The sequence below is a fragment of the Pelmatolapia mariae genome, linkage group LG22, assembly GCF_036321145.2.
Source record: "Pelmatolapia mariae isolate MD_Pm_ZW linkage group LG22, Pm_UMD_F_2, whole genome shotgun sequence".
In the NCBI taxonomy this organism is placed as follows: domain Eukaryota; kingdom Metazoa; phylum Chordata; class Actinopteri; order Cichliformes; family Cichlidae; genus Pelmatolapia; species Pelmatolapia mariae.
Genome location: NC_086245.2, coordinates 8844486 through 8867454, shown reverse-complemented (window position 1 = coordinate 8867454; position 22969 = coordinate 8844486). Strand labels below are relative to the sequence as shown.

The following is a 22969-nucleotide window of genomic DNA, read 5'->3' as shown; positions in this document are numbered from 1 at the left end:
TTTATAAATGTGAAAGCATACTTGGCATGTCCTTAAAATACTAATGCAAAACCCATTAAATCCTCGCTTTCCTTATCAACTGTGAGCCTCTTTTTTACAAACTAAAATAGATGTTGTTCTAAAGAACTGCAAACTGTGACGTCCGATTTTCACCTTGGGGCAAATAATGGACAACAAAGACAAAGTTGCTAATTTCTCATCATGCAAACTGAACGCATTCAAGAAGCAAAAAAACTGCAAATAATATAGGGATGATATTTCAGTGTGCAGCTTTACAAACCTTCTGATGGAAGAGTGCAGTAAAAACATTATTAACACTTTGTATTTCTGCTTGTTTGGTGTGAGAGGAAATAAAAAGTCCCTTATTTGTTACATTTTGAAAATGTTTAAAAAGAAACAAGATCAAATTTATTCTGGATAAGAAGTAGCCACAAAACTCGGTGACCCATGTGACTGATTTGCAACTGGTTGCTGGTAGTCCCGAGGCGAAATTAGTCCTAAAAAAGGATGTAGTCCTGCACCGAAAACCTCCTTACAATTGTTTTGGTTGCTAGCAGATTCCCACGGTTGACAATAGTTTGCATGAAAGACACCGACTCATTTGGAAACATCTAGTCTCCATCTACTCTCTGAGTGCTGGTGAAACTTCAAAAATACGATGCAAACTGTGAAGGGTGACCGTTCACTTTCAAAGTAAAAACTGTGCATTTCAAAATATGATGACTGCAGTCAGCAAGGCTCAACTTTTAACAACCAAATGTTGTTTTAAGATCAACATTTGGTTTCTGGTTTGTGTTATACTTTTTCAGCTTTTAAAAAGGTCAATTTTGAAAAGGACTGGCTCTTTCTTATCATCTACTCTGCTTGAGCACTCAAAGCACTCCATACTTCAAATAGTATAGAGCGCTTTCTATAGAGAGATGAAAATAATTTCATCTCTTTTGTTTAACCATTATATACACAATCACACTTTCTAACTTTCCAAATAGAACTGATATGAAGGCACGTAGCAGCCGCCTCACTCAAGGTTAAAAAACATGAAACAGCAAGAAAAGAAAGACTTATCTGGCATACACCATTATCCTTAAAAAACACCTTACTAATATGCATTTTCCTATGTGGGTCCCATATGCTCGCTCCCTAAATTGGTACTAAGTGCTAATTAGTCAACACATCAACATACCACAGTGAGCATGGTAAACACTGCACCTGCTAAGTATACAGATTTTAGTCTTTAACTCAGTGCGCTTAAGTACAGCCAGTAGCGAGACTGCACTGTGCAGCTTGGTGATTATATGAAAGTGTAATTCTTGTAACTAATATTATACATCAGGTCTGGCTTTTTGCTTAAAATGCTAATGTTAAAATTGATTCTCCCTAAAGACTGTCTGGGTTTTGACAAAAGGCGCCCTACTGATCCAAAGTGTTTTATATTCAGTGGACAGATACCATCAATCTCTCTGGTGACAAGTCCACATTGCTGTCCATACAAAAGGAAAAAGTCAATATATGACTCAGCTGTGATCTGAACAACAATATAAAATCCCCTGAAACAACCAGAAAAAAATGACAGGAAATGAAAGCAAAGATCTCAGACATCAGAAAGCAAATCTGCACTTTGATGCAGCACATGAGATCAGATCCATTTGTCAGCGATGCACAGTGCCTCTAACCACTTGACCACCCAACGTGGAGCCATGTTGCTCCTTGATGAATATGTTGTGCACATACAGGTTTATAAAAATAGCCATTAGGTACAACATTTCACCTTCTTACTATTCATGTCACGAGGATGAGTGATGAAGGAGGTGTGCCTGTTCTTCTTCAGTGGGCCTTTGTGGAGCTCTCTGATCAAGTGGCTTGTTAAAGGGCAATGCCAACAACAGCTCATTCACTGGGGCAGACGCTGAATACAAACATGCTCACACGAAGCATCAGGTAGCTAACAGTGTGCTTGAGGGAAATAACGGATGGACAGAGGTGACAGCTGTCTGGAAATGTTAAATCTGAGGGCCCAGAATAGAAGAGCTGGAGACTCAAAGTGTTTACCGGTGAAGAAGAGAAAGGATACTCACCACCTGAGTGGGCTTGAGTGACTGCTCATCAAAGTGTGTGAGGCTAAAGCTGTCTTCAGGAAACCCATCGCAGTCCTCCAGCTCCTGAGAGTTACAAGGGGGTTTATCCCTGTCAGGGTTTCCATTCTGGACAAAAAAAGAAAGCAAGACAGAGGCCATGGTTACACTTGTTTTGCATTTATTAACATGTAAAAGGCAAGGTTAGCACCAAGAGTCTCAAGTGGACCCAGACGATACTAACGAAGGGCGAGGATTAGAGAGGAGCTGCCTAAAAATGCTACTGAACAGGCAACTGTGAGCGACTCTTGAAAACTAGAGAGCTACGATGTGTACAAGTCGTCCAGAGGAAGAGGGCTCAGAGCAGCTGAAGAGGAAAGAAGCAGAGATGGGAGACCTTAGAGGAGAAGGGGATGTTAAAAGAAAGAAGAAATGTAAGGGAGGTCATGAGAAAACCTCCAAAGAAAGCAAAGCCAAGGCTACACTTCATGAAAGCTTTATATGTGAGTAATATTTCAAACACATACTGCTGAGTGATTCAGCCACACAGAGGGTCGGGTGATATGAATGGTATACGCAGTGAATATAAACTGCTTTAAGATTTTCCCACACCTTCTATACCAAGAAACCCTCTCTACCCATCTATTTTAATACATATGCGCTATACATATATAAAACACAAGTATATAAAATCATTAAAAGGCAATGTGACAAATCAGAGAAAAAAGACAGCTTTAAAGGAAATTGATGTTTACAAGAGTATTGTTGTAACACGAGGAATAACTTACTTATCAGGAACATAAAAAAAACACATCTCATTGATAACTTCCCAGTTATCCTTGAATAAGTTTAAGTTGTACTACACTTTTACCATTACGATGGTTAAAAAAACCTATAATATCTTTATATTTCAATCACATAGTATAGCAGTAAAATAATTTTTGTATTTCTGTAATCTGCCAGTATAATACATGCAAACTCTTCAGTTGAAATTATATTTTTAATGCCTAAAATATAATAATGTAATTAATAATTAAATTTTGCACAGCCTCCATCTTGGGTCATGCTAGCTGTGGTGAACTTCTGCCTCTATGGATCTGGTAAATGTGCTGCCATGATTGGAGCCTCTTTGCTGTCTTTTAACCCGGCCTTTTCTAGCCACTGGTAGAATTTCTTCATGTCAGCCACCTCCTCTACCTGTGGATGGTAAATCATCGTGAATTGTGGCTCTAACACTCACTAACCCTCGCCATCCCTCTTTGCGTTGCTCGTAGAGCCTCGGGGTACTGGACTTTGGATGGAGGCGTCCAGGCATTGTGAGGAATTTTCCTGTCACATTCTGCATCAGTATTACTCCAGCTGGGTTTCTGATGACCAATAGTGTGCATGTACTGATAGTTTGGATCTTATTCCTGCCAACTGGCTTTTCAGCGCCTGTCTTAACTTCTGAAAGGTATTTGGCTGTATCTTCATCATGGCGCCTGCTGGCCTGTGGTATACCCAGGGACTTGTAGCCGTCCTGTACTCTGGTATTTTGCCTTCTGGCAACTCTACCCCTTCAATCCTGATCACCTTCACTCTCTTTGCAGCCATTCGGACACACCTATCTGGTCTGAAAGTCATTCCAATGTCCTTAACCTGTAGATCTTGGTGAGGTGGTTCAGTGAGTTGATGTCTCGCTCACTCTTGGGAGTTGAACAGCAATGAGAACAGTGCAACACCTCGGTTTATTCTGCACTTGATGGGGACTTGTTCAACAGTCTTGGAGTTGGGCTCTAGTGCTGTCTTCCAGTCTTACTGAGCTCCTGATGAACATTATTACCAATCTATTAGTGTTGTATAGTGCCAAGCACACCAGTATCCATGTGTGGGGCAATTAGGCATAGACTTTCTTGTAGACAATCCAGGCATTCTGGTGTAGCTCTCTATCAACCAGGAGTTAGTGCTTTGACCCTGTGGTATTATTTCCAAAGCCTTTCTGAGCTGTGCTCATCTACTGACTCATGTGTCTACTTAGCTCGGTTGCTGTAATGCCAGAGGGGAGCTTACACATGGAGAGGCAGGTAATTGGCTGGTAGTCCGGTGGTGTTGTACCCTTGTGGGAATCCCTCATGATCAGGATTGTGTGAGATGCCCTGTGTGACAGTCCAGATAAATGCCTACTGTTAGCAGCCCATTTATTTGTGTTGCCAAGTGTTCACGGAGTGTTGTTAGCTTCTTTAGCCACTAGGTGTAATTATTCATTATAACTATAATAAACGATCCATTTCCCATCTCATGAAATCAAGGAGAGGCTTCAGACCCTGAGCTGGGTAAGCAGTTCAGACAGTACAATGATGAATGGAATTGATGAGATGTTAAAAAATCAGAAATGTTTTTGAGAAGTGCTGATAATTACATTTTGTAAAATGTTCAGATTGTCTATTCGTATTTAATAATGTACAGAATTCACCTGCTTGCTGCATACAATGCTACTACTGCACATTCACCTAATGTATATAATATATAATGTTCTTCCTCTTCCCCCCCTTTTGCACAAGTCGAGGAGCGTGTCAGGTTACATTTCACTGTGTGTTATACTTGTATAACTATGCACATGACGAATAAAGAACCTTGAACAAAATGAAAATTTGTCAAAACACGTAAGGTTGGATTATCTGTTTAGTAAGAAATGGTGCCACTCTGGGCTCTGGATTTTTGTTACTGGTGTTTTGTAAGCTCATGAATAACATCATTTATCCTTCTAACACATCCCAAAGGAACTACTTCAACTATCAGGAGAAACAGAAACCATGTATAGTTAGTTATTGTATTTAACTGTGTTTATTAACTAATGGCTGCTTCCACCAGAATAACGTGTCATGTGAAAAAGCTTAAATCATCTCAATATTTTCTCTTGACAATGAGTTCACTGTACTCAACTGACCTCGACAGTAACCAGATCCCAATCCTATAGAGAACAAAGCAACTGTGTGATGCTATCATGTCAACGTGAACCAAGATCTCTAAAGAATATTTCCATCAGCTTAATAAATCTATGGCTCTTTAATAATATCATATCCAATAAAGCTCTATGTCACAGATATTTTAAGTCTAATTCTTCTTGCTCATGGGATGGAGGGATTTTGTTTTACTTCAATGCAATCCTGCAATGTCAACTTCGAATTAAAAGTTTCTTTCATACTTATGTATTCTAAGGAGCTTGGAAAGAAAAATGACTGGACTTCTTTAATTCTTTTGAGGATGTTTCACCTCTCATCGGAGAAGCTTCTTCAGTTCATTCATTCATTTTCATATGTATGTGTTTCATACCACCACTCCAGTCTTTAATTTAAATTTGCTGTCATTACAAAATATACATAATAAAAATATACAGAAACTGGACAGGATGGGGCTAGTCATTTAGAATATTGGTTGTACAGATAAAAGATGTTTCTCAATTCTCATATTTAGCACTGGATTTAATCAGTGTAATGTGAAGAGTGAGCCTCACCAAGTCTTCAGAGGTAAGGTGAGTCAGTCTTTCATGAATGAGGGCGGCCTGCTCATCACTCATCACATACTCCCCTCTCTTGTCGCCCATCACCAGCTCCGGCCACATGGGCCCCTCACCACGCTTCTGCAGGGTCACCTCCAGGCTGGGGACAGAGTCGGAGAATACAAAATTACAAATCATACATGTATTACTCATTAGCAAAAGTGCTGTTGATGAAATAGCATTACATTTAAGCACATAATGTGCAAACAGGCAGCTTCAGAAAGCTCACTTAGTGATTTTCTAAATTACACAAGATGGTTTAAGCTGCAAAAAGTTCTCCTTCCACAATTTCAGAAACTATCTGAGAGCCGGCAGAGTATTTATAGTACTTTGAAAATGATGCAATCAATGAGTAAACATCCAATCAGTAGCAGCTTAATAGGCTAAGATCCAGTGATGATGACAAAGGTCATAGAAAGGCTTGGAAAGATTGAGACGGACAGAAACAGTTTTGACATGAATCGTCTTTCTCTGAAGCAAGAAGTGTCTGAGGCTGTGCTGCAGAATACATCAAGAAGAAAAACTGGAATGTTACCAACTCCTATCCTAATATCATTAAGAAGCTGCAGGATTACTCCTCGTAAAAAGATCGTCTCTGTCCTCTCAATGGAATGATTGAAATTAAGACTACATTTACAATAAATCAAAATAACTGCAATATCATAAAGCCTTAGTTTGAGGTGTATTTTGAGTTTTAACAAAAGAGTGATATAATTAATTCTATCTTGTCTTTTATAGTGAAGTTTGTTTTGATTTGTTCTGAGTTGCAAATGTTTGTAAAGAATCTGCTCTACTAATTAGATTATTCATAAACTGTTTTTGATTTTTAATTTTAAAAAAAATCCTAAAACATGAATATTATTATTATTATTATTACTACCTCTGTTGAGCAGGTTTTGTCTGTTAAAAAAATTATTATTCAAAATCATCTGTCATTAGATTTGTTTTGAAATGTAAGCTGTGATATTGGGTTGATGTTGAAGCGATTAACTTTTGGAGCCAATTTTTCTGTCAATTCTTCACAAATACATACCAAAGTGTAAGTTTTAAAATGGCAGACATCACCTTCGTGTTCTCCAGATCTTCTTCTTGATCCAGGAACTCAATTAATGCAATTTAATTCATGTGGTGGGAATTTCCAGCTTTGGGTGAGTTGTCCGGCTGCTCTCATTTGCTACTTTGCTTACACGATTTCAAGATGAATATTTTAGAGATTTATTTCAAACTTTTGACTAGACTAGATAATAAAGAAAAAGAAAATGAGTGGCAGATTGATCAGCATCAATAACAAACAATAGCTGGGCCACTTCTCCAATATGTTTGACAAAGCTTTAATGTTTACTATCAAATTCAAACAGAAAGCTTGTAACTCTAGCTGCTAATGTATTAAAACCAAATGCAGCACAAATTGTTTCTGCATACTTATTTATTACTAAGAATAAAATAAACATTTCAGTTTCAATTTTGCCCATCTACACTTAAAATCTATAATAAACACCTTAATAAAGGAAATCATTATTTAAAAATCGGGCAGCATCGTGGAGCGGTGATTAGCACTGTTGCCTAACAGCAAGAAGGTCCTGAGTTCGACTTCACCACCTGGCCGGAGCCTTTCTGTGTGGAGTTTGCATGTTCTCCCCATATTTGCGTTGGTTCTCTCTGGGTACTCCGGCTTCCTCCCACAGTCCAATGACATGCACATGCGTGGGTTTAGGTTAACTGATCATTCTAAATTGCCCATAGGTGTGAATGGTTGTTGGTCTCTATGTGTTAGCCCTGTGATACCCTGTGGAAGATAATAGACGGCTGGCTCTTTTCAAAACTGCATTTTATATTTACTTGTGTTATCTGAGGTGGCTGTAGCTCAGGAGGTAGAGCAGATCATCTACTGGTCGGAGGTTTGTGGTTCTATCCCTGGCTAATCCAGTCTGCATGTCAAGTATCCTTGGGCAAGATACTAGCCCTAAGTTGCTCTCCGATGATTGGGTGAATGTGGTATGTTGTATAGGGCGCTTTGAGTACTCTGGGAGAGTAAAAAAGCACTATATAGGAATCAGTCCATTTACCATTTATCTCTGCCTAATATTTACATTTTTCTAAAGTATGAAAAATATGAAATAATAATAATAATAATGAAGGGGGCAAATGCTTTTTCACAGCACCGAGGCTCCACATTCACTGCAAAGTACTACATGCTTTTTTCTTTTAAGCAAATGCAGCATAATGAACTACGTTGGTGTGTAATCGTGTTTCCTTGTAATGAAATTACCGCCGTTCACTGGTATAAATGGTGCACAGAGTGATTGTAAAGTTTCACATTTCACAACATGCAGCTTAACAGTGTCAAAACACAGTGATGATCATCAGTTCAATGAGCACGTCAACCAAATCGTTTTCAGTCAGCAGCAACATTACGCAATGTTAATTAAATATATCAGAGACAGTGAAGTAACAGAAGCTGGCAATTAGGATGTAAGCATGCGATATTATGACATTCACATAAGTTTAGCTGACTGATTCAAATAAATTGAATCTGTTACAGTCAGTTGTTACAGCCCACTTTGTGAGCGGCAATATAAAAGGCAGACTGACAGCAGAGTTTACAAAATAAGAGTTTTATCTAAATAAACTTTCCATCATTTGACTACAGAGGGGTGGCGGGTGGGGAAGCTGTGATTACGGTTTTCATGACTGGGCCTATAACCATTTATTCTCCTTCTGCAGTCTAATGGTTTTCAGTAAAATGTTTTCCTCTTGTTGCAGTTATCTCTCACTGCGTCATTTGGGGATGATCCTGGAGCGATATGTCACAGAGAGGCCGAATTGCTGGCACAGGGGTGCACATAAGTGGTATGCAGGTGCGCATTTGAGACGTGCACCAGATAAGAAGATGCAACGCGCGTTTGCGTACATATAAAAGGCACTGTTTTTGTCCGCTAGAGTGGGATTTTCACAGCATATTCTGCACCACATTTCTGTGCGGTCATCATTTGTTTGAAGCCAGCTCACCTCCTGCAACCACTTTTCCGAGAATACGCGCTTCTTTTGCGGTTTCGGACTCCTTCTGACATTTCTTTGGAGGTGGAGGAACACCAAAGTAATTGCTTAAAGGAGCTTGCTTCTTCAACATCTTTAAGAGTTCTAAACAAATGTCTGTCCTCCTCCAGAAAATCTTATACAAACGCGCGTTGCAACTTTTATCTGGTGCGCGTCTTTTATTTTGACAGCGAATGCGCACCTGTGGACCACCTATGTGCACCCCTGTGCTGGCATACTGCCTCCACAATGGTCTTGCTGTGCGCACCATGTTATAGAAAGCCAGGAGGTGTCATACAATCTGACACTACACCAAAGCAGCCATGACATTACTTTTGGCAAATGGCCCCACGCTCAAGGACAGCAAAGGCAACATGAAACTTTGTGTTAACAAAATGATCCCAATGCATGACCCAAAGACTTGCAATGCCTGGGTACAGCCAGCAGGGGGCTGCACATGGATATAAGCATCTCTAAAGACAAGTTTGAAGCTGTTTAGTTGAAAAGCAAGAAGACCGTCTGCTCACAGCTGATGTCACCACTGCTGTCACCTCAGCCAAGTGAAGGTTAATTTAAATCTGATAGGTTTTGCTGTGAGGCAGGCAAGGCAGAAACCAGAGACAGAAGGCAAAACTTGGACGCAGAGGGAAGAGAATGGGGATGCAAAAAGGGTATAAACAACCTCCCATTAATTTAACGCACAGATAACCAGAACATAAAGATAACAAAAGACCAGAATCTCAACAATACAGAATGCAGAACTATAAGAAAACAACAAGAAAAGCCCTGAATGTCCACATAACTCAAAACCATGGGCCAACAACAATTGGCCTTTTACCAACAATACAGGGTGACCCCCTTAGACTTTCATCTTTGGGGTCATCTGAAGGCAACTGTCTATGGTGTGAAGATACGAGCTGTGCAGCACCTGAAACTACGGATACTGGATGCCTGTGCTGGCATTTCTCCTGCGGTGTTGCTATCAGTGTGTGAAGAGTGGGAGAAGAGGGTTGCATTGACAATCCAACACAATGGGCAGCACATTGAACTCATTTTATAAGTGGTCAGAAACTTGTAAATAACTCATGAAAGAATAAAGTTACGTTGAAACCAAGCACACCATTGTTTTTCTTGTGACATTACCAATAAGTTTGATGTGTCACATGGCCCTCTTCCTATTGAAAAAACAAATGTTGTATCCAAGATGGCCGACTTCTAAATGGTCACCACCCATCTTGAGGAGTTTGCCCCCTCACATATACTAATGTGCCACAAACAGGACTTTAATATCACCAACCATTCCCATGTTATTACGGTGTATCCATATAAATGGCCCACCCTGTACATGAAAAGCCTGCAAACTAAATGCTTTCTGTATGTAAGAGACCAAGGTTTCAGTGAGGTATTGCTAACCATGGTCCACTTTATCATTGCTCACTCACTGAATCCAAGCGTAATATATCACGATGTACCTCATGAAGAGATCTGCCTCGGTTTTCTGAATGACATCACTCCCTCTATTCTGATTTTCTGATAAAAATAGTGAACTTTCTACAGCGTTCATCTGTGTGCGCACACTGCAGCTTCTCTTTGGCCTTCAGACTCCAGTCTCATTCTTACTCTATTGTACTGCTGAATGTTATGAAACCAGTCTATATTTGGGCAACGATGAGAAGATATAAAAGAGACAAAAAAGGCAGCTTCTTAATTCACTTCAGGGCACATGGAAGAAAAATGGTGCTCAGCTGTCTGTCTATGAAGCGTATAACACACTAGTACTGAGAAAATGTTCAATCGAAACAATGGAAGAACACTTGGGGTGTTTTCAGGTATTTGCATTAAATATAATAATTAAAATTCAGTCTGCAAAGAAACAAAAATATAATTTTACATTTTTTTTTAAACAGGAAACAAATAAACTGTGTATTTTGTTGTCTACCATAAAGTGTTACGGACAACAGTCAGCACTGCCGACAGAGGTGCGATTTTGGTAAGATATTCCGAGCTCAGAAGAACTTCCGGATATGAACTTCATCACAATAGCACACACACAGAATAAAAGAAAGGGCCAGTGATGGTAAAATGTATCTCTGAGAGATAATCAGGCTTAGAGAATACAAAATAAAATGATAGCTTCTCACATTCACCTCCATGATTTTGTTTTGTTTTTTTCTCTGGACACAACAAAGACAGAGACAGACAAATGCATTCATACTCCCTGCCTCTCAGATACAAGAGCCTTTAAAGTTATCAAGGATTATCAGAAATAGACTGTGTAACGTGGTTTCACACTGAATGGAGCACTGGAGGACTTGTATTGAAGGAACAGGAAGCAAAGATGGTAATAAAAATAAAAGGTTTTATACCAGAGGATGTGACTCAACTCATATTGAGTACTGGATCAGCAGAGCCAATTTATATGAAAAGCATTCAGCGCTGAATCACAGTGGATGAAGTTTGTGTTTGTCAAATGATGGACGGAAGATGTTACAATACCCTTAGTCAAGTTTAAATTAGTTTAATATAAACGGGAAATCTGATTTCTGAGAAAAGCTCCATAAAGCCTTTTGTGGATTCAAGATAACAAATGTGATCCAGCGCACTGGTTGAGGATGACAATGAAAGTTTAAAGGGAACAAGACAACATGTGGACATCGTGTACTCCTGCACTGATAGGAGTCGCTTTTCTTTCTTTCTTTTTTACTGTCAGTCATAACTCAAACAGTAACACATGAGTGGAAGAGTATTTTGCTGCAAGAGAGATAGGTAAGGCTTGGCTCCAGGTCTTCACTGACCAACAATGTTTTAAGTGAGTGTCAGCATTTCTCTACTTCCAGCCTGAGTTTAGTCCTGCTTTCTTTATCCGACACTTTTGTGAAAGCTCTGCTTACAGGTCTGCATGCAGATGTTTGTCCAACTCAAGGTGCCTCTTTCCCAGTGGTCCCGATTTATTAATAAATAAATATTCTTGAATAAGTCAAAGCCAGGCTCATTACCTAGAAGCAATTTGCCTTGAAACACATAAGCAGGAGCTACTGACCCTGAAAGCACAGCTAGCGGGGTCATCGAAGATATAATAACACTCAGTGAGTCTGCTAAACACTGTCAAAAAATCCCACATAATGTGATTCAGTGTTGTATAAAGAAAACTGAAAATAAAGCCCAAAAAGCAACTGAAAGACAACTTTCTATGCAATACATGGATTAGATCATGTTTATGTTACATTTGTTATATATGTTATACCCCAGGATCTCAAAGTGGTGCTTTTGGGCCAATGGCAGGCCCAGAAGTGTGAGAAAGAAGAAAATTGCATTACTGTACATTTCACTCATCTGTGCTGGTGTCACACTATGATACTGCAGAGCAGTTTATGACAAAGGGAGTGTTTCTCTTTAGTTTCATCTGTAGCCTTCAAAGCAGACTGAACTTATGTAACACTGAAAGATTCAGTTGGTTTCATAACATTTAACATCTTACTCTTCTTTAAAATATATATAAAATAGTGCAAAAATGAAACATCATACACTGAATTGAGACTTATAACCATAATAAACAAAATATATTATGTTTCCAGACATCATCATGACAAATAACTTTTCCAGTCCTGAATTTCTTTACTGTGTACTACACCATCGGTCCCCAACTCCCAGGCCACAGACCGGTTTGGTACCAGGCCGAGAGAGTTGAGGCTTGGGTGTGAAATTTAGGGTTTTCAGGATTTTTATCGTTGGGTCTTTTCCCGTGTTGTAGTTGTGTGTCTTATTTTGAAATAAATATTTACGCGTTACCATAGTGACCAGAGAGCATTAAGGGGCAGAGAGGAGGATTTTACTCTCAATGTTGTTGGTGCATTTCAGGAGGACGCTGCTAATAAATTTACACAATTACACAGTGAATTCATGTTTATTATTATATTTACAAAATACCACAGTTTTTGTCTTGGTCATATCATTTTATTTTGTTGTAATTTGCGACACCTTAAAGGCCAATCTGTGAAAATATTGTCTCACATTAAACCGGTCCGTGGCGCAAAAAAGGTTGGGGACCGCTGTACTACACCATGCTGCTCAGTAGATTAAGTATATTCTCCACTAATAGCTAATATCACAATATATAATATGCATGCTGGGCCTGACCCTAGCATTAAAAAAAAATTGTCTTCTATCAAATTTTGGTAAGTCAATGTGAAATGTAGCCTCAGTTCTTTGTTCTTATGGGACAGTTGTGGCACCTGGTGTGGTCTTCTGCTGTTGTAGCCCATCTGCTTCAAGGCCCAACGTGCTGTCAGTTCATCCATGTTCTCTGCACACTTTGGTTGTAACGAGCAGTTATATGAGTTACTGTTGCTTTCCTGTCAACTTGAGGCAGACTAGCCATTTTCCTCTGACCTCTGGCATAAATAAGGCATTTTCTCCCAGAGCACTGCTGCTCACTGGCTATTTTTTATTTTGCACACCATTCTCTGTAAACCCTGGAGATGGTCGTACAGCAAAAACCCATCTCAGCAGTGTGTGAAATATGCAGGCAAGCCCCTCTGGCACCATGCCCTGCTCAAAGTCACATAACTCACCTTTCTTCCCCACCCTGATGCTCAGTTTCAACTTCAGCAAGTTGTCTTGACGATTTCTACAAGCCTAAATGTAATGAGTGCTGTCATTCGATTGGCTGATAAGACATTTGCATTAATGAGCAGTTGAACAGGTATAACTAATAAAGTAGTTGGTAAGTATATGGTATTAGTGTGCTTTAAAAGCATATACATGTGCTGAGGCGCTAACTATAAAAACCTATACTGAATCAATCCTGTTAATAATGTTTATAAATATATTGACTCTCAAGACAACACAAAAACTCACCAGTGAAATACCTGATGCCTCTCTCTCTGATGTTTGTATTGGCACATAAACACACTTGATTTAAACACCATTAACACATTTAATATTAAATAAGTGGCAGGAACATTTTAAGGAATTTAATTGTTTCTTTCTAAAGCAAAAAACATTAAATCAATCAATTTTTAAAAGCTTAATTCATTAATTCTTAATTCACCGATCCCCGGATGGTTGGAGTTTCTGACTCAACATCCAAACTCATAACATGTTTCAGGCTTCTCAAATCCCCAGAGTGGTGCATTAATCTTGTACACATTCAATATTTCATTCATGAAGATGACGACTGTGCAGAGATTTATTGTGTGCAGGTTATATATAGTATGTGAGATATTTCTGTAATCTACTGCAGAGGTGGGAAAAAGTATTGATGCCACTATATATTGTATTACTTATCATTTTATTTTTATTAAAGCATGTAGGTATTCTAACCTTTTTCCTTGCCAAGTGACACCTTCATGAGTCTGTGGCAGTTTTTAATTGAATGATGGTGACGTGAACAGAAGTTAACTAACATGTTATAGAGAGGCGGGGAAATGGCGAGCAGAGGAACAACAATGGAAATAGCGCTGTAATTGCCGCTGGTATTGAAAAATTGCCGTGTTACGGTACTCTTTTTATCGTAATGTATAATGAATCACTCTTTTCCTACGATTTCAACTCCAAAACATAATGAAGAAAAATAATAATCCAACTTCATCAACACTCCACATTTCAGACTGCAAACCTTTTGTCATCTTTGATGATCCAGGCGCTGGCCTCGGGGTCTACAGATGCAAACAGCTGGCCTTCCAGCAGTGGAGGGAAACCCTGAACTCCAATGGTCATGTTGTCTGCCGTCAGCCTGAACTGCACCCCCTCTTTGGTGATACCCTCGGGCATGCGCACACACAGCGTGATGTCCTCGGTCGTCTGCTGCCAAAAGTAAATGGGATCTGAATTCAAAGGGGAAAGAAATGTGTGGTGCTGAAGTTAATGATCGTCCTGAGCCAGCTGTCTCTGAGTCATACATAAAAGATCTGATAGAGTGCAGACATTGAAGGAAATTACTTTTGAATATTCAGTCAACTGCAGATAGGAGACCATTAAAATAAATGGATCATCATAGCGCAAGTGGGGATGACCACGAATGAGCTCACAGCGAAGCTATTAAGGCAATTCGTATGCTGAATTTTAATGTATTGAATTATTAAAACCTACAAATATCAAGTGAGATGAGTAAACCAAACAAGCATCTATTCATTTTCTAATTATTTCAACGTTTGGTTTATGCAACAACAACAAAAAACCCTTCAACTTTTGCATTATTAACAGGAAAACTAAATTATACTACAACAAAAAAGTTGTTTTGCATATTACGTTCTGCTATGTTGGGACAAAATATCGTCCACAAACAAAATAATGTAAATGAATCAACTGGTGGATCAACAGAAAGTTTTGAACGTTCATTTTTTATAATGAACTAGTGGGCTATTGATAGTTTGGCAATTTTTAAAAATAATAAATCTTTTTAAAAAACATATAGATTTTAATAATTGCTGTCCATCGTTGTTCAGAGTTTTGTTTAGACTGATCCACCTGTTAAGGAGGAGACAGAGTATAAATGGACATATATACATACATATTCTATGATCGTTTAGATCAATAAAATTGAAAAGATATCATTTGGTCTAAATTGGGTCATGCAACATGACAATGAGCTCAAGCACAACAGCAAATTCACACCATGATGGCTAAAAAACAAAAGAATTAAGCCGCTGAACTGGCTGGCGTCCATGCGACTGCTGTGGCTGAACCGTGTGTAAAATGAATCTCCGAAAACCTCAATTAACTGAAGCAATGGACCAAAATTCCTCATCAACAAAGCTTACAGGAACAATTACTTTAAGTTAGTAGGACTCCCTTTAGCAGCACTAACTACTGAATAGTGGGGCATACTCAGTTTATTACAGAGCTGTTAAGAGTTTTCACATGACTGTATGCATCCCTTATTAGATTCTTTACTTATAAAAGCAGATGTTTTTGGCATTATTTTAACATTATGATCTAGCAGAAAATCAAAAGGAGCCTCTTTAAATAACAAGTCATAATTAACAAGACAGAATCGGTTACACAGAAGTCCACACTCCTGTGTTACAGTTCAATTTTGCCAAACATCTACCCTATTACCAATGTTCCCTCTAAGCTGCGCGCGTGCGCAATTGCGCACTGCTGGCACGGTCTCTGCTCACAGAAAATCTGCGTTGCGCACAAAAAAAAAAAATCTAACCTGAATTGAAATTAAAATTATAACTTTAACAATTCAGTTTTACCGTGTTAGTCAGTAAGTGACTGCCTGCTCCCGTATGGGATTAGAACGATGCCACCTTATCCCATAGTCCAGCCAATAATGCGATTCACATTCGTATATACGCAGCTAATCAACGTGGTTGACAGGCTATGACAGCGTCCTTATGTGCCGACACCGGTGTTTTAGCAAGCAAAGCAGCGTGGCTGATGGGGAGTGAAGCTACGTTAATGACAACGTGTACAACCATTGGAGATATGAGCAGGACAGACGGAACAACTGACGGAAAAAGTGTGGACTTTGTACCAGTTTTTAAATTGTGTTGATAGGCCACGTAAAACCAGAGTTATGATAAAAATATATGCAATGTTTGTTTTTCTTCCTGAATACTATCGTTGTTTATATTTACTGCCCGAAGAAACGGCAAAAACGGCGTTTTATAAGGAAAACGCTCAAAAGCGCTCTCCCTGTGAGAAAAGCCAAAACCAAAAAAACTCCACCCTTTCCTATTGGTCGAAAAATGTACCATGTCAACCAATCAAAAAATGATATGGCAACAGTTGTTTAGGAAGGGGGGAAGTTTTAGGAGTGACGGCGGTGTTTTGAGATGTGAGAGATTTGCACGTTTAGCGCAAATCTTGTGTAGTTAGTGTGTAGTGTAGTCAATAGTTTTGTTGTGTGTGTCAGAACAATGAGGCGACTGCTGAATGTTACAGGTGTTACAGGAGTGATACATCTCCTGTTGTCAGGCCTGCAGGTATCAGGCTTTTGATGTTCTCCTTTATTTCATAGTGGACAGAAATTATTTTTGGAGTGGCACAAATAATTTGTGTGGCATCAAATTTGATGCAGAACAGCTGATTGTTCTGTAAATATTTTGAAATGTTTGTTTAGAAAACGCCTTGGCTGCATTTTTAGGTAAACAGCTGCAAAAAACTTTGTTGTTTGCAAAACTCAGTAACTTTTTTGAAGAAGTAACTATATAATTAATTGCCCACCATTGGTCATTATATACTGTATTTTGCAGACAGAGTTACAGGACTCTCTCCCAGACCACAGACTCATAATACAAGTCAGAGCTTTATAAAAAAAGAAGAAGAAAAAAGAAAGTTGTGTTTTCAAAATTGGAGTTCAAGTTATTTTTACTTCCAATAGTATTAACATACTACACAGGTCATGAACAAGATTTTTTTAAAATTTTCATTGTAAGTGGGCTAAAGCAGTTAATTAAAAGTAGTCTAACATAAATGTAAATGCTGTAATTTGATTATTTGAATAAACCATGTAACTTGGATGGATTTGATGCTGGCGTGACCACAGTGCACACGTCTGCTGTTGCTCACAGTGGTCCAGGGACCGCTCCCGGAGTTTGTGTGTTCGCTCAGACACATGAAAAATTAGAGGGAACATTGTAATTTTAGGGGTAATAGGCAAAGTAAGAGTATAAACCAGTATGTGGCTTTGGAGAATCAACACAGAAAACGTAGCATTTATGATACGTTTTCTGTCCTCTGTATGTGTAGTGTTTTAACAGAACAGCTACCCTCAGCAGCCTCAGAGTGATTTTACATAAATGGATCACATGAAGGAAAGAATTTTAGCATATTTATTATAAATGATGGAGGAAGAACTAAATTACAGCGACATTCTTGCGACTGTCATCCGTAAAACAGGCCTCATATTTATCTCTTTGCCGTGTAATCTTTGGCCTGCTTCTTTTGCTCCTCCTCCCTTGCAGATTCCACATAAGCACATCTGGTGGTCCAGTGGCCTGGTTTCCTCACCGTATCTCTTATCCATCTCCATCTTCTTATCGCTTCTTCTACAGATACTTGCTTCGCTTTCCCCCCCTAGTCTTAACTGAAGATGTTGTTATGCCAGTAGATCTTTAACCTCCTAAGACCCAAACTCTTTCATGGCATGCATTTTTAATTTCTCTTTGCTATTTGGGCTGATTGGAACCTGATGAATGTAAAAACAAAGAATTACGTTTTGGGGTTTTTTTTACCTGATTTTTCTTTCTGAGAAAAATAAGAACAAGTGGATATCAGGCCCTTGTAGAGCAAAATTTAGTATATTGGTCTAGACCAGGGGTGTCGAACTCCAGGCCTCGAGGGCCGGTGTCCTGCAGATTTAAGATCTCACCCTGGGTCAACACACCTGAATCAAATGATTGGTTCATTACCAGGCCTCTGGAGAACTTCAAGACAAGTTGAGGAGGTAATTTAGCCATTTAAATCAGCTGTGTTGGATAAAGGACACATCTAAAACCTGCAGGACACCAGCCCTCGAGGCCTGGAGTTCGACACCTGTGGTCTAGACCCTCCTAGGACCCAGGTCCTAGGAGGTTAAAATTTTCCCTAGGCAGCTGTTGATAAAGGTATGTATCTTATCTTTACATACCCTCCAAGATTTTGCACTGTAGAGAAACACTGATTCCACAGTGGAATTATTGAGTTCCAGATGTTCTCCAGCTGTAAGAATGTAGCTCTTGGTTTGCCCATTCTCACTTTTACATCCGTGTCTGTTCCTCCCTGCTTGTAACCAAAGGAACCGACTTTTTCAAGCCTGGATTCTACGAGGGTTACTCCTTCTATGTTGGATGCATTTATTTTCCAGTCACAATGAAATGCAATAAAGTAATTCACTTAAATTTAGTATAACGTTCACTTGCCAAGGTAGCAGCTTTGATATGGTTTCAAGCCAGATGCTGACTCATGATTTCTTTAATGCCTCAGTATTGCTATGCTAATACAAGCTTTTATCAATGAAGCGCTGCTCTTACTCGAATGAAAGAACCTGCCACATAAATCAAATGATTATCCATTAGCACTAATAGCCTATTTTAATACAGATCCAGATTTATTTTTCAATTTCAATTAGAGTATTTACGCATACAGTAACAAGTAAAAGGAGTCAATTATAATTAGAGCGTAATGTACGTTATGGTAATATGAGGAAGCTGAGGCACCGAACTGCTTTCTTTGAAGGCTTTTTTCACAAACATGACGACCACGTTTCTGCTCCAGCCTGTTCTCACCACTCCTCACGAGCCAACTTTCTGTTGCCTCTGACTCAGCACACATTAAATCTTTGTATTTTTCCTTCAGCTATGACGACGCCTGTGCTGTGTGGTATGCTATAATGAAACATAACATGAGTCGTCACGGGGAGCGTAACCAGCATCGCCAGTAATGCTCAGAACAGATGTACTCTGAATAAAGTGTAAGTCATAAAGAGGCAATGTTTGTTAAAAGCCTTGTTGGAGAATAGATGAACAGCAGGCATCACGTTGTTCTTTAGATTCTCCTCTAAAAGTTCACAGATGCTTGATAAAATGACTTTGGCTTCCGAGAACATAATCATAAATGGCACAAACAATCCTGTCATAAATCTGTTTGCAGCCTTGTGCTTGAATGGCGTTTTCAAGACTTTATTTCTAAAATAAAGTCCCTTTGAGTCCTTTTCATCTGTTGCTGATCCAACAGATTTACGCAATATTTTCTTTCAGGCTGCAGCTTTTATCCTGTTTTGTCTGTTACCTCAGGTGAAAGGTTTCCACTTTTCTGTAATGCAGCTGCCAGGTATTTAAAAAGCAGCAAAGTACAGCAACCTGATCACTCACACAGCCCACCTCATTTCACTTACTGAGAAAACTAAGAAATTACCCAAATCCAATTTAATTTTGTGGCTATTACCACATTAGTTTGGCAAAATATCAATAAAAGTGAGAAAACTAAAGGAAATACTGCTTCTTGTCAAACTGATCATTGTTTATCGCTGGTATTTTTAGAGCGCTTCTTAAAACAGCACCTCAAAAGTCTTTACAGAAACCACATGCTCTGCAAAAGACGAGGAAAGAAATATAAGTCTATAAAGGCAGGTTCTTAAAAATATTTTTTAAAATATGGTACAGGCAAAGCTGACCTGACAGTAATGGGCATTAGAGTTACTGAGCATAGGAGCTAAAACAGTAAAAGCCCTCTAGTACTGAACCTGGATGGTGGGACATTTAAGAGCAGCTGAGTGGTCCTGGTTCAGAAATATAAGGTTTGATGCCTTAAAATACTTTCAATGTGCTCAGGAAAATGTTTGAATTCTGAAAGTACAGGCGGCCTCGACAGGTCAAATAAAATCAGAGGGAAAAATGCGAAATATTGTCAAGTGCATGCCAAAAGCCTGACTCCTCCACTTTGATGTATGTTTTGTCTCTGATTTGACAAATGAGGTTGAGGTTAAAGTTAACCTCCTATCCTTAAACATCTATTTCCAAGGTCGAGAGTCTCCCTCTGATCTCTCCCAGGGGTCGTCTCAAAACAAGAATGCTACAGACCCATATTGTTGCACTGTTTACAGCCATACATCGGCACCTGTCAGCTACTGAAGGCCATTTCCTTTATAATGATTCTCTTTGCCAGGCCTACATTTAACATGCACGTGTATGAAAGACATTTTTATGCTTTTCTGATTAAAATGTACAAGCCACGCCTGTCCTATTAGTAATCACCTGCAGCTGAATATCATGTCTTACTCTGTGATTTGCACAGCTCTTAGCAGATTGAGCATGTCACATTGAAATGAACTGACTGCATGAGTTTAGAAAACAGTGCAACTCTTGTAATTCACACCTATCAGCACTATTTGGGGACTGCACACACATACTTATTGGTTCCCTTTAGTAAATCTCGCCCTTGCTATCTTGCTATGATTTTGAATGCAGCCCAAAAAAAGGTTGATAATACTTTTTTTCCCCATAAACTCTCTCTTGTTGTCTTTCTAACTTCTTTGTCTTCTTCAGGGGTCACCACAGCCCATCATCTGCCTCCATTTCACCCTATAACAATAGCTTCTTCCCCATAGCATCATGGTATAGCTTGTAGTTACCACATCTACCTTTTTCATGCCTTGTTCTTGAAAAATCAGCGCCAGTTCACTCCTTCTCGATTCCCAAGGAATCCTCTCACTCACTCTACGAGATTGTGTTAAAACAATCTGGTTAAAAGGTCCACTGCCCTCTCAATTAGACATCTCCCTACCTCATCAGCACCAATCACCTTTCCACTCTTCATCCTCTTCACAGGTGCTCTCACTTCCTCCTTACTCATGCTCTGCCCTTCTGAATCCCTAACAGTCCTCTATCTGTGCTCTTCTATCTCCCTCATCATTTCATGCAGATCATTTTGTTTTCAACCAAATTATTTTATTTTATTATTTTATCTTCACTTTCTTTCCTGCATCTATCTTATCTCCACTCGATGTGGGCGAGAAATAATGCCGTTTTTAATCCACTAAATTTGCAGCTACACTTGCTAGTTACATTTAATATTAAAGACTTCACTATGAAAAACATACAACACTCTTAATAATTCTGAGTTGAGCTTACAAACAAGCACAGTGTACTTGGTGTCTCTCGTCACGTTTCAAATGAATTGTTGGGAGTTTCATTCATTACTGGCTTCATTCAACCATGTGATTAATCTGTTTGACTGACTGGAAAAAATTGAAATGATCCGATATTTACACAAAAGTAAAGATTAAAGTACGAACAAATGAATGAAAATATATGAAGCAGAACATCATTTTTTCCCTCTTTCCTTTCCAGTAAACTGACTCCTTGCACCTGACATCTAGCTACCACAAACAAATGCTTCAGAGAGTTAGTTTTAACGATGTCATACTGTTATTTTTTCCCCAGTACTGTTAATAATAAAGAATTTAAAGCCTCACACTTTTGCCTGTATAGTGTTTTTATTTATTTTGTCTTAGTGCTTAAACACTTATTCTAACTTTGGACTTTTATAAACTTGCACAGAAGATAAAAAATTGCTATTGCTTCAAAATGAGCACAATTTCAAGTGGGGGACCATCTCTAATAATGAGGGTTGGGTACACACCCACGACCAGAAGTTTCATTTGAAGCCTGCGTTTTAAGCTTCCACGCCTGAAGTTGAGAACTAAGTCCAGGGTTATGTGAGTCACTTACAGTGATGTACACTGTGAATCTATCCCCCACAATGAGACTGTCAATGCAGAGCTGTCTATAATACCTGGTGGAGTTCAATCAGATCCACAAAATATCAACAAATTTGCCTCCAAGACATTTTACCTAATTTCCAAAACTTAAAATCAAGTTAAAGAATCATCAGTTTGACAAGCTGAAGGAGATCCAGTCTGCATCACAGAGGCATAAATGTAAAAGGGACAGAACAAGACTTCCAGGCAGCGATCTAAAAGTCCAGAGGTGCACCGGAAGAAGATCTTGAAGGTGAGAGTGAGGTTTTCGACTATTCCCTTTAACCCCACTTTGTCCTTAATTTAATTACGATTAGAACCGCATGATTTTTCTCAAGCTGCAGTTTCTAAAACATGAGGCGGAAGTGTTTTATTATCATAACAATTAAATTAAAATATTCTTTGCTGTAAGCAACTCTTAGAACTACCAAATAACAATAAAACATGTTTAAATAAAACAAAAAAGCAAGATTAGCATGAGCAAAATCATGTAATTGATGCGCAAACATCTCTGTACCAACCTTCTCATCTATAACAGCCATCATAAACAACATACGCTGATTATTGCCAAAGCCTGAGCAATTAAATTGTTCCAACTATGCAGCATCAAACCAACAGACCTGCTCCATATTTTGTGTAGATGTGAGAAACTAAGAGTTGTTCATTATCACCTTTTGTTGTCAACCGCGTCAACAAAGAAACTAATGAGGCAGGAGGAGGCTGCCAAATCTTCCATTTCATTTTCCCAATCTTCTTTGCTCAGTGTTGATCTTTTTTGTTTATCTGTGTTGGAACTCAGTCAGCTGAAGTTTAAAATAATCCAGTTTTGTGCGCCTATGCATCACTATAAATGACTGAACTCGAGGTTTTTGGTGTCCTTGTATCGGAATAATCGTTAAGTTTCCACCCACTTGTTTGGACATATTCTCTGTCATCTATATACTTTTTCTATATCCACATCTCGTCTCCTTAACACAGTACCAAGTCACTTCTATCTTTTCTGCTCCCTCTCTCGTCACTTACAAGCCTCTTTGAACATGTTTCCTCTCTTGACATCTAATCCATTACCTTTTCTTGGAAAGGAGAAAGTAAGAGTGCTGATAAAAGGATTGCCTGAAAAGCTGCCATTACTCT

The 22969-nt window shown here is 38.9% G+C and overlaps 1 protein-coding gene across 1 annotated transcript in view; it reads right to left on the bottom strand.

Annotated features, from left to right (window-relative positions):
• The window catches only part of nudcd1 (NudC domain containing 1), a 54232-nt gene that overhangs the window by 15614 nt on the left and 15649 nt on the right, over positions 1–22969 (bottom strand). Inside the window, exons 6-8 of the mRNA XM_065471734.1 lie at positions 14264–14471; positions 5566–5710; positions 2076–2201 (exon numbers count right to left, since the gene is read on the bottom strand). Coding sequence (XP_065327806.1) covers positions 2076–2201; positions 5566–5710; positions 14264–14471 — 479 coding nt within the window. The remainder of the gene's footprint in view (positions 1–2075; positions 2202–5565; positions 5711–14263; positions 14472–22969) is intronic.